The 10,833-nt window shown below is 43.4% G+C and overlaps 1 protein-coding gene across 1 annotated transcript in view; it reads right to left on the bottom strand.

Annotated features, from left to right (window-relative positions):
• Positions 1-5,414, bottom strand: part of snd1 (staphylococcal nuclease and tudor domain containing 1) — a 326,061-nt gene extending 320,647 nt beyond the window's left edge. The window contains exon 1 of the mRNA XM_046328833.1: positions 5,164-5,414. Coding sequence (XP_046184789.1) covers positions 5,164-5,376 — 213 coding nt within the window. The 5' untranslated portion in view covers positions 5,377-5,414. The remainder of the gene's footprint in view (positions 1-5,163) is intronic.
• Positions 5,415-10,833: the final 5,419 nt, after the last annotated feature.

Here is a 10,833-nt window from a genome sequence, read left to right as displayed (position 1 = left end):
ATCGGAAATCAGTATTTTTGGACGCCAATTTTCTTTTCTTTTTTTACCTTGTCAGCTCGGGGGATCCAATCTTGCAACCTTACAGTTAACTAGTCCAATGCTCTAACCACCTGCCTCACGAGGAGCCTGTTACGTGAATGCAGTAAGAAGCCAAGGTAAGTTGCTAGCTAGTATTAAACTTAATCAATCATAATCCCTAGTTATAACTACTCATGGTTGATGATATTACTAGTTTATCTAGCGTGTCCTGCGTTGCATATAATCGATGCAGTGCACATTCGCGAAAAAGGACTGTCGTTGCTCCAACGTGTAACTAACCATAAACACCAATGCCTTTCTTAAAATCAATACACAGTTTATATTTTTAAACCTGTATATTTAGCTAAAAGAAATCCAGGTTAGTAGGCAATATTAACCAGGTGAAATTCTGTCAGTTCTCTTGCGTTCATTGCACGAGGTCAGGGTATATGCAAGAGATTGGGCCGCCTGGCTCGTTGCGAACTAGACTTTATAACATTTAATAATTAAGACAAATATATAATATTTGATAGAGCAGTCTGACAGCAATGGTAGGCACCAGCAGGCTCATACGCATTCATTCAAACAGCATTTTAGTGCGTTTTGCCAGCAGCGCTGCTGTTTATGACTTCCAGCCTATCAACTCCTGAGATTAGACTGGTGTAACGATGTGATGTGAAATGACTAGCTAGTTAGCAGGCGTTTCAAATGTCACTCGCTCTGAGACTTGGAATAATTGTTCCCCTTGCTCTACATGGGGCGGCAGGGTAGCCTAGTGGTTAGAGCGTTGGACTAGTAACCGGAAGGTTGCAAGTTCAAACCCCCGAGCTGACAAGGTACAAAGCTGTCGTTCTGCCCCAGAACAGGCAGATAACCCACTGTTCCTAGGCCGTCATTGAAAATAAGAATTTGTTCTTAACTGACTTTCCTAGTAAAATAAAAATAAATAAAATGGATAACGCTGCTTCGAGGGAGGCCGTTGCCGTTGTGTTCCTGGTTCGAGCGAGGAGAGGTACGGAAGCTATACTGTTACACTGGCAATATATGTTCTCGTGTTCTGAGCAAGGAACTTAAACGTTAGCTTTCTTACATGGCACATATTGATATTGCATTATTTATTATTATTATTTCAAGGGCTGTGTTCCCGATCCACACAGTGGCTTTGGCTGGCCTCCTCATGTCCTTTCCTCCCAGACACACATTTGAAAGGGTTGGATAAGTGGAAATAGGCTAATATCTCTGTTCAGGTTCGTGGTGTTGAAGGAAAGGAGTGAAGAACAGGAGACAAAGGTTACACCAAGACTAGTGTGACTGACTCTATAAGCCATATGTGACAAAGAGAGAAGATCCCTCAACACCCAGAATTCTATGCTCTATGCTCTATGCTCTTCAATCTGACCCAGCCAGATGATGCACAACAAATCATCTCCTCTCAAAATAACTCTTTGAGAGTTATTTTAATTTAAACCTTTAAGAATAAATTCTTATTTACAATGACTGCCTACCCCGGCCAAACCCGGATGACGCTGGGCCAATTGTGCGCCGCCCTATGTGACTCCTGATCACGGCCAGATGTGATACAGCCTGGATTTGAACCAGGGAGTGTTGTGACACCTCTTCCAATAAGATGCAGTGCCTTAGACCGCTGCGCCACTCGGGAGCCCCATATTTGACCTCTCCTAGAACACTTGGAAAAAAAAACAAGTGACCCTCCCTTATACCCAAAATAATAATTAAAACAAAGTGGATAGCAGAGAACGTGTCTTTCATTTAACCTCATTTCTTGGGCAGATATGCAGTTTTAGAAACTGTTCTTTGTCCTTGATCTAGCTGCCGAAGCACGGCATCATGGCTGGAACACAGAAGTCCGACCAGTGGAGGTGGGCTGCAGAGGTTTTGTGGCAACATCTACAACCAGACTGCTTAGAGACCTGGGAATTAAGGGCCAGAGCCAGCGTTCGGCAATCAAAGCTGTATCAGAGGCGGCAGAAGGCAGCAGTCAGTGGCTCTGGATGAAGAGGAAAGACCCCAGCTGGGCCCCGAAGTGAGAGGGCCAGGAGGTATGCGGTCAACAATGATTGACTCAGGGAGGAGGACGCCCCTGCCATGCATAGTCCCATGGGATGTTTGCTATCAACAACAAGGCAACTCCTAACTAATTGGGAATGGGAGCAGCGTAGGATTGATCACCCTGTCGCTGGCCGCCTTTGTATAGTGTGAAAGGCCGAAACACCCTAGGAACCAAAGGTACACTACTGACGATGCGCTCCCCAAATTTCACCACGCTCACTGTTCATTAACTCTTGGAAGTGCTTGCACAAAGGATAGTAACATCTCATCCTGTGTTCTTGGAATCTGAAGTATTACATGGCAATGCAGGAATTTTAATAGCGCAGGCCAGGAGGTTGTGTGTTCGCAGACCACTGTGGACAAGAGCGAAGGAAGAAAGATCTCCTCACAAGTAAAAGCATTGCATGACTATCATCGTATTTGCAGGCCAGAGAAAAAAATGCCTTAAACATTTAATGGAATTCTACATAATTGCTGATTTTTTTAAAAATACAATACAAAATGACCAAAATGACAGACGAAGGACAGAGAGTGATAGGCCGATGTGTTAATTTTATCAATGTTATTATATTTCTCCAATGCCAAATCCATGTGTCTTGTTCGCAAGTAAACTGTCCCTGTTTGCAAATAATTAAATCTGAGATGCCAGTAGGAATCTGAGCAAGGTCACAAGTGTTTCCCTGAAAGCTGTCCGGGTTTAAACATCTTCTATTGTACAGAAAGTGAATAGCTTAATCAATTGATAGTGACAGAATTTGCCTTCTTCCCAAACAAAGACAATTTTTTCTTCTTCTCGGCTATAGGTTGTAGCCCCGTCTCGAAATGTCAAAGCAACAAAACAATGATATCCCCATATGCATCACCATCACGTCATTTCATCTGTCAAACCACTTATTTCTTAAATAGGAAGAAATAGGCTATAATACAAAGCCCTCGTTGTTAGTAAAGTCTAATTAAAATGAAGACGGTTAAAATGAATTATGCCTAGTTTAATTTGCCCACTTTCAGCACCATGAGCTGTCCATTTCCACGGCTGCAACTTCAAGTTTTTAGCACCACAACAAAAGTTACTTGAGTCGGTCTTATTGTGAGGTCAATAACGGACAAATACATAAATGGCCAGAAACAGATTGTTTTTAACAAAATCAATTATAGTAGTGGCAAGCTATCAAAGTTGACCTCCGGTCCTCATCTTCACACTCAAACTGAGCAGAACAGAATCTATAGGCTAGTCTGCAATTTGAGAAAATCAGAGATCAGGGGTGACATAGGGCACACATCAATATATAGCCCAATAAGCAACTAATACTACAACACTGAGAACTATTGATATTTCAGCAATTACATGACCCTCCCCTAGACTACACTTTTGTAAAAAATATATATATAACTAAACCCTCCACTTGACTGAAATTGAAAAAGCATCACCCTCCCCCATTTTCCTCCAGGTAACCAACCATCCTGTAAACGTCAATCTATCCCTTACTGTAACTGTCTCATACCACACACTTCCCTTATTCCCAAGGTGACCACTCGCTTGTTTACCCTCTCCAGAGGAAACATACATCTATGGGGGACATGTAGGCAGTGGCAGGCAGTCTATAATTACTGTATACTCAAAAAAACAGGCCTTTCAGTCAGTAACTACAGTGGGTGGGAGAAGAATCCTACAGCTCTGAATTGTCTGAGTGTTGTATGATAGCTTGTAGCCATATCTGCTGTAGCTAGCCTATACATAATCACACTAGATTAGATCAACTGTGGCCTGAATCTGATCACTGAAAATGCTTTTCAGGAAATGACAGACACACAGAACATGTATCACCTCGAATACACACTGGAAACGGTATAGACTGGCCCACCGAGAGAGGAAGTAAAATGAGTAATTGCCAAAAATCGGGAATGTGATTAAATGAAAGGCCCAAAGTAACCCCAATTGATTTAGCAAGCCGAATACTAGCCTCTAGAAATCGCTTAGATGTATAATGAGACTGTGCATGCTAAATCATTTGGGGTTACTTTGGACCACTGTAGCTACAGATACTACAACTGCTGCTGCTTGCTTCCACTACCGAGGGAGTTTAAGGGGGGCGAGGAATACGTGTCAGTTTCTCGTGGTCTCTTCTGAGCAGCAGGACTTGCTGACCAAACTACACTGAAGGCAAAATGTTTCACCCGTTTGATATTTTTGCCACACTTTTTGGAAATAGGTAACTTATCTAAATCGTTTCAAACTAAAATATTATTTTGATAGTAGTGTCAATTGTTCGAGTTGACGGATATACTCTAACGTGACAGCTAGCTAACCATTTGGATGTTGTGTGTAGAGATTGGAATGAAATAATGCCAGCTAGCTAACCATTTGGATGTTGTGTGTAGAGATTGGAATGAAATAATGCCAGATAGCTCCGTTCCAGAACCATAAATCAGAGTTCAGCCACGATACAGCTGCACGCGCTCACCAGGACACGAACTTTGAACACTCCCAGCTAGCTCAGCTAGTGCAGGTTTATCTGGCTACAGTAACCTAGCTACATGAACCTCATAGCCGAGCTCAACCAAGCAATTTTGCATGGACGGGGGTCATGATTTAACATCTGCCAACAATTAATGTGCAAAAAAAGTTCTCTTGTTGCAACTTAAACTGGCTCCAGATAGAAACCTCTTTTGCGAGTGTTTGAACTAACGTCAAGGAATTTTCCTAAACACCTCATTCAAGCACTTCTGTAGGACAACCAACTCCCTCTTGCTTGTTTGTCTCAAAAATAGTTTCATTGCGCAAAGCAATGTTTACTACAGTACCGTTAGTTAGCACCTTTTACACAAACCCTGTCAACTCCTAATCCTAAACTGCAACATTGAATCAATGTGTTGTGCTAGTTAGCTAACGGTGTTAGCTAGTCAACAGTATCATTGAACACGACATTGAATAGTACTTTTCTAACAAGTAAAATCCCACGACAATGAGAAGTTGAATCCCCCACAAGTTGGCTATCGTAGCCAGCTCGTTAATCGAATGCTAACAAGCTGTTAGCATCATCCCTAGTCCCACACTCTTCATCCATATGTTCCTACCATCTTGACTATTCCTCTCTGGAGCGCCGCAACCGGAGCAGGATTCGCCTGTGCGGAAACTGATGATGCCATGTCCACAAAGTTAGATATGCCGTTTAGGGGGAAACAGGTAAGGAGCCGGGAATCCAAAGTGACTGTTCTATTGAAACCCAAGAGGAAAAGGCTGGATAACTGTGAACACACGCTATACCGGAAACACACGGTACCATGCATACACGTCAAAGAGTTACTTTTCCGGGTACAGGATTAGAAATGAATGGGGCAGATGGGGCTATTCCTTGGACGCGTAATCAGAGTGAAATAAGATCTTCCGGTGCATGTGGAGGTTATACACGTCAGCATAGTATTACCCTGGTACCGTTCATAACGTTATCGTGGATGCCCCGAGCTCGAGACATGCAAAAATAGTACAATGTTATGTGGTCTATTCACCCAATGCAAATCAATGTATTTATTTAAATTGTATATCGACTTATTTTTTCTATTGTATTATTGTCTGTATGTTTGTTTTACTCCATGTGTAACTATGTGTTGTTATACGTTTCGAACTACTTTGCTTTATCTTGACCAGGTCGCAGTTGAAAATGAGAACTTGTTCTCAATTTGCCTACCTGGTTAAATAAAGGTGAAATAAAATAAATACAAATGTGACTTTGTATAAACCAAAGCTGCTCAACAAATCTGATTTTGTTAATCTACAGAGAGAGGCAATGCGGCTTTGTTCCATTGTAGGCTATTTCAACGGGGGGGAATTATTTACTGTAAGGGGGGAATTATTTACTGTAAGGCAAAAATGCCTGTACCTAAATCTATCTTGGCATACTTCCCATCCCATCCCATGTAATCGTAGACCAAACATACAACATATTTGCCCGCAAAGCAATTCTTTTTTTTATCATGTATTTTTTAACATGTTTTTTTTGTGGGGGGGGGGGGGGGCGAACTGAATATACTTTAAAATTACTAAAACCAAATTGAAACACAATAAATTATAATGGACCTATATTCACACCATTTCTTGAATGTCCAGCCATAGCTGCTGACATTTCTTGGGGTCAGTAAAGGGCTAGTAAAGGCCCAGTGCACTAGGTTTTTGTTGTCATATTTTTTTTTAATCCAATTTTTCATAGGATGCTGCAGCCTCCTCAGACCCCCTACTTTTCTTCGGCTATGTGTCCAGCTCACTAATAATCACTGTGCACAGTCAATGGATCTACATTCATACATTTTTTTCACTGTCCAGCTCGCTAATAATCACCAAACAGTCAGGGCGCATCGAAAATTCCCAAAACGGTGGATAGAGGACTATTTTTTGCTAATTTTGACGCAAGGAAATATAGCAAATGTTCAGTGCTGCCCTCTGGACCAAGTTGAAGACTGAATGCAGCACCCGGGGCAACAGGAGTTTGACACCCCTGTCGTATCCTGGGGACACCAGGTGAGCAGAATCTCTGGCCAATCAATCAATTAACAAGTTTAAATTACTGATCTCAAAGAATTTCATATTTTACTGTACATAAATCCAAGACACTCCATTAAGTATGATATGTTATGTTTCGTATGGTATGTATTCATTTGTGGATCTCTTAAAACTTATATGTTATGAATTCCAATGTGTTGTGGCTGACGTTAGCTAGGTTGCTAACGCTAACTTTAGCTAACACTAGGGGTTAAGGTTAAGAGTTAGGTTAAACGGGACGGGTTAGGTAAAAGTATTAGGAGTTACAAAGTAGCAACAAAAATAGTAAGTAGTTGCAAAGATGCTAAATAACTAAAACGCTAAAGTTGTCTGTGATGAGATAAATACACAGCCTTTGGGTTGCTAGATGTTGATGATGATGTCTGGCTCCCCAATGGTGGAACAAACTCCCTCACGACGCCAGGACAGCGGAGTCAATCACCACCTTCCAGAGACACCTGAAACCCCACCTCTTTAAGGAATACCTAGGATAGGATAAAGTAATCCTTCTCACCCCCCCCTCCCCCCCTTAAAATATTTAGATGCACTATTGTAAAGTGGCTGTTCCACTGGATGTCATAAGGTGAATGCACCAATTTGTAAGTCGCTCTGGATAAGAGCGTCTGCTAAATGACTTAAATGTAAATGTAAATGTAAATGTATGTTCACATTATACACCCAACCAACCACCCTCCTTTTATTCTTGGCTTAAGTGTCCTTCTATCCTATGTCACCATACCAAACATGACATATACTAATTTGAGGGTCCCGGATTTATGTTTACTATGTTACGTCTATGAGACCAGCCTGACCCAACACACCTCCAGGCTGTGTAGGGGCTATTTCACCAAGAAGGAAAGGGATGGAGTGCTGCATCAGATGACCTGGCCTCCACAATCCCCCGACCTCGACCAAATTGAGATGGCTTGGGATGAGTTGGACCGCAGAGTGAAGGAAAAGCAGCCAACAAGTGCTCAGCATATGTGGGAACTCCTTCAAGACTGTTGGAAAAGCATTACAGGTGACATGGGTAGAGAAAATGCCAAGAGTGTGCAAAGCTGTCATCAAGGCAAAGGGTGGCTATTTGAAGAATCTCAAATGCATTTTGATTTGTTTAAAACTTTTTTTGTTACTATATGATTACTATATGATTCCATATGTGCTTTTTCATAGTGATGTCTTCACTATTATTCTACAATGTATAAAATAGTTTAAAAAAATAAAGAAAAACCCTTAAATGAGTAGGTGTTCTAAAACTTTTGACTGGTAGTGTGTATGTCCAATGAAATGCTTACTTGCAAGTTCCTTCTGGACAATGCAACAATAATATAATAAACTCAGTAGAATAGAATAGACATGTTAGCAGAAGTATAATGCACAATATATATTCCAATATTCACATGTGTTTTGGAGGAAGCAGGGATTTGGGGTTTATTATGTTTAAATAATAAGTATTGTGATGTGTGGAAAGAAATCAGGTCAGAAAAAAATGTTTGACCATTTTAAATCATGTTTATAGAATGTTTATACAAACCATGAAATTATTTTATATCTATAGCTAGGTTTCCATCAGTGAAGGCTCAGAGGAGGAAGGGGAGGACTATCCTCCTCAGTGAATTTCATAAAAATAATAGTTGTAAAACATTTAAAATGTTATGCTTTTTAGATAAAACTATAATAAATATATCCACATAAACAAATAATTGATTAAAACACACTGTTTTGCAATGAAGGTCTAGAGTAGCCTCAACAGCACTCTGTAGGGTAGCACCATGGTGTAGCCAGAGGACAGCTAGCTTCCTTCCTCCTCTGGGTACATTTAATTCAATACAAAACCTAGGAGGCTCATGGTTCTCAACCCCTTCCATAGACTTACACAGTAATTATGACAACTTCCAGAGGTCGTCCTCCAACCTATCAGAGCTTCTGCAGCATGAACGGCAGCGTAGCCTAGTGGTTAGAGCGTTGGACTAGTAACCGGAAGGTTGCGAGTTCAAACCCCCGAGCTGACAAGGTACAAATCTGCCGTTCTCCCCCTGAACAGGCAGTTAACCCACTGTTCCCAGGTCGTCATTGAAAATAAGAATATGTTCTTAACTGACTTGCCTGATTAAATAAAGGTAAAATTAAAACTAACATTTTGTCCACAAAATCAAAGGATCAGATACTGAATTTAGTACTGAACGCATATACTACAGCTAGCTAGCACTGCAGTGCATAACATGTGGTGGGCAGTTGACTCAAAGAGAGAGACAGACAATAGTTAAACAGTTTTGAATAAATTAATTTCTTCCAAAATGAAGGAGAAGCGAGATAGATGTCATAATTTTCTACCAGGTATGGAGGTACGACCCAGATGCAGACCACGTCGAATAAACAATCGTTTAATATTCCAACAGGGGCAGGCAAGGCAGGTAGGGTCAGTAAACCAGAGGTGGGGCAACAGCCGAGCGGAAATGGAGGAAAACTCGCCTCCCTGCGGACCTGGCATCCTTTCGCTCCCTCCTCTCTACATTTTCCTCTTCTGTCTCTGCTGCTAAAGCCACTTTCAACCACTCTAAATTCCAAGCATCTGCCTCTAACCCTAGGAAGCTCTTTGCCACCTTCTCCTCCCTCCTGAATCCTCCTCCCCCTCCCCCCCCTCCTCCCTCTCTGCAGATGACTTCGTCAACCATTTTGAAAAGAAGGTCGACGACATCCGATCCTCGTTTGCTAAGTCAAACGACACCGCTGGTTCTGCTCACACTGCCTTACCCTGTGCTCTGACCTCTTTCTCCCCTCTCTCTCCAGATGAAATCTCGTGTCTTGTGACGGCCGGCCGCCCAACAACCTGCCCGCTTGACCCTATCCCCTCCTCTCTTCTCCAGACCATTTCCGGAGACCTTCTCCCTTACCTCACCTCGCTCATCAACTCATCCCTGACCGCTGGCTACGTCCCTTCCGTCTTCAAGAGAGCGAGAGTTGCACCCCTTCTGAAAAAACCTACACTCGATCCCTCCGATGTCAACAACTACAGACCAGTATCCCTTCTTTCTTTTCTCTCCAAAACTCTTGAACGTGCCGTCCTTGGCCAGCGCTCCCGCTATCTCTCTCAGAATGACCTTCTTGATCCAAATCAGTCAGGTTTCAAGACTAGTCATTCAACTGAGACTGCTCTTCTCTGTATCACGGAGGCGCTCCGCACCGCTAAAGCTAACTCTCTCTCCTCTGCTCTCATCCTTCTAGCCCTATCGGCTGCCTTCGATACTGTGAACCATCAGATCCTCCTCTCCACCCTCTCCGAGTTGGGCATCTCCGGCGCGGCCCACGCTTGGATTGCGTCCTACCTGACAGGTCGCTCCTACCAGGTGGCGTGGCGAGAATCTGTCTCCTCACCACGCGCTCTCACCACTGGTGTCCCCCAGGGCTCTGTTCTAGGCCCTCTCCTATTCTCGCTATACACCAAGTCACTTGGCTCTGTCATAACCTCACATGGTCTCTCCTATCATTGCTATGCAGACGACACACAATTAATCTTCTCCTTTCCCCCTTCTGATGACCAGGTGGCGAATCGCATCTCTGCATGTCTGGCAGACATATCAGTGTGGATGACGGATCACCACCTCAAGCTGAACCTCGGCAAGACGGAGCTGCTCTTCCTCCCGGGGAAGGACTGCCCGTTCCATGATCTCGCCATCACGGTTGACAACTCCATTGTGTCCTCCTCCCAGAGCGCTAAGAACCTTGGCGTGATCCTGGACAACACCCTGTCGTTCTCAACTAACATCAAGGCGGTGGCCCGTTCCTGTAGGTTCATGCTCTACAACATCCGCAGAGTACGACCCTGCCTCACACAGGAAGCGGCGCAGATCCTAATCCAGGCACTTGTCATCTCCCGTCTGGATTACTGCAACTCGCTGTTGGCTGGGCTCCCTGCCTGTGCCATTAAACCCCTACAACTCATCCAGAACGCCGCAGCCCGTCTGGTGTTCAACCTTCCCAAGATCTCTCACGTCACCCCGCTCCTCCGCTCTCTCCACTGGCTTCCAGTTGAAGCTCGCATCCGCTACAAGACCATGGTGCTTGCCTACGGAACTGTGAGGGGAACGGCACCTCAGTACCTCCAGGCTCACCCAAACAAGGGCACTGCATTCATCCACCTCTGGCCTGCTCGCCTCCCTACCACTGAGGAAGTACAGTTCCCGCTCAGCCCAGTCAAAACTGTTCGCTGC

Source organism: Oncorhynchus gorbuscha, linkage group LG25 (assembly GCF_021184085.1).
Source record: "Oncorhynchus gorbuscha isolate QuinsamMale2020 ecotype Even-year linkage group LG25, OgorEven_v1.0, whole genome shotgun sequence".
Taxonomy (NCBI): domain Eukaryota; kingdom Metazoa; phylum Chordata; class Actinopteri; order Salmoniformes; family Salmonidae; genus Oncorhynchus; species Oncorhynchus gorbuscha.
The sequence above is the reverse complement of the archived record's forward strand: the minus strand, read 5'-3'. Positions and strand labels throughout refer to the sequence as shown.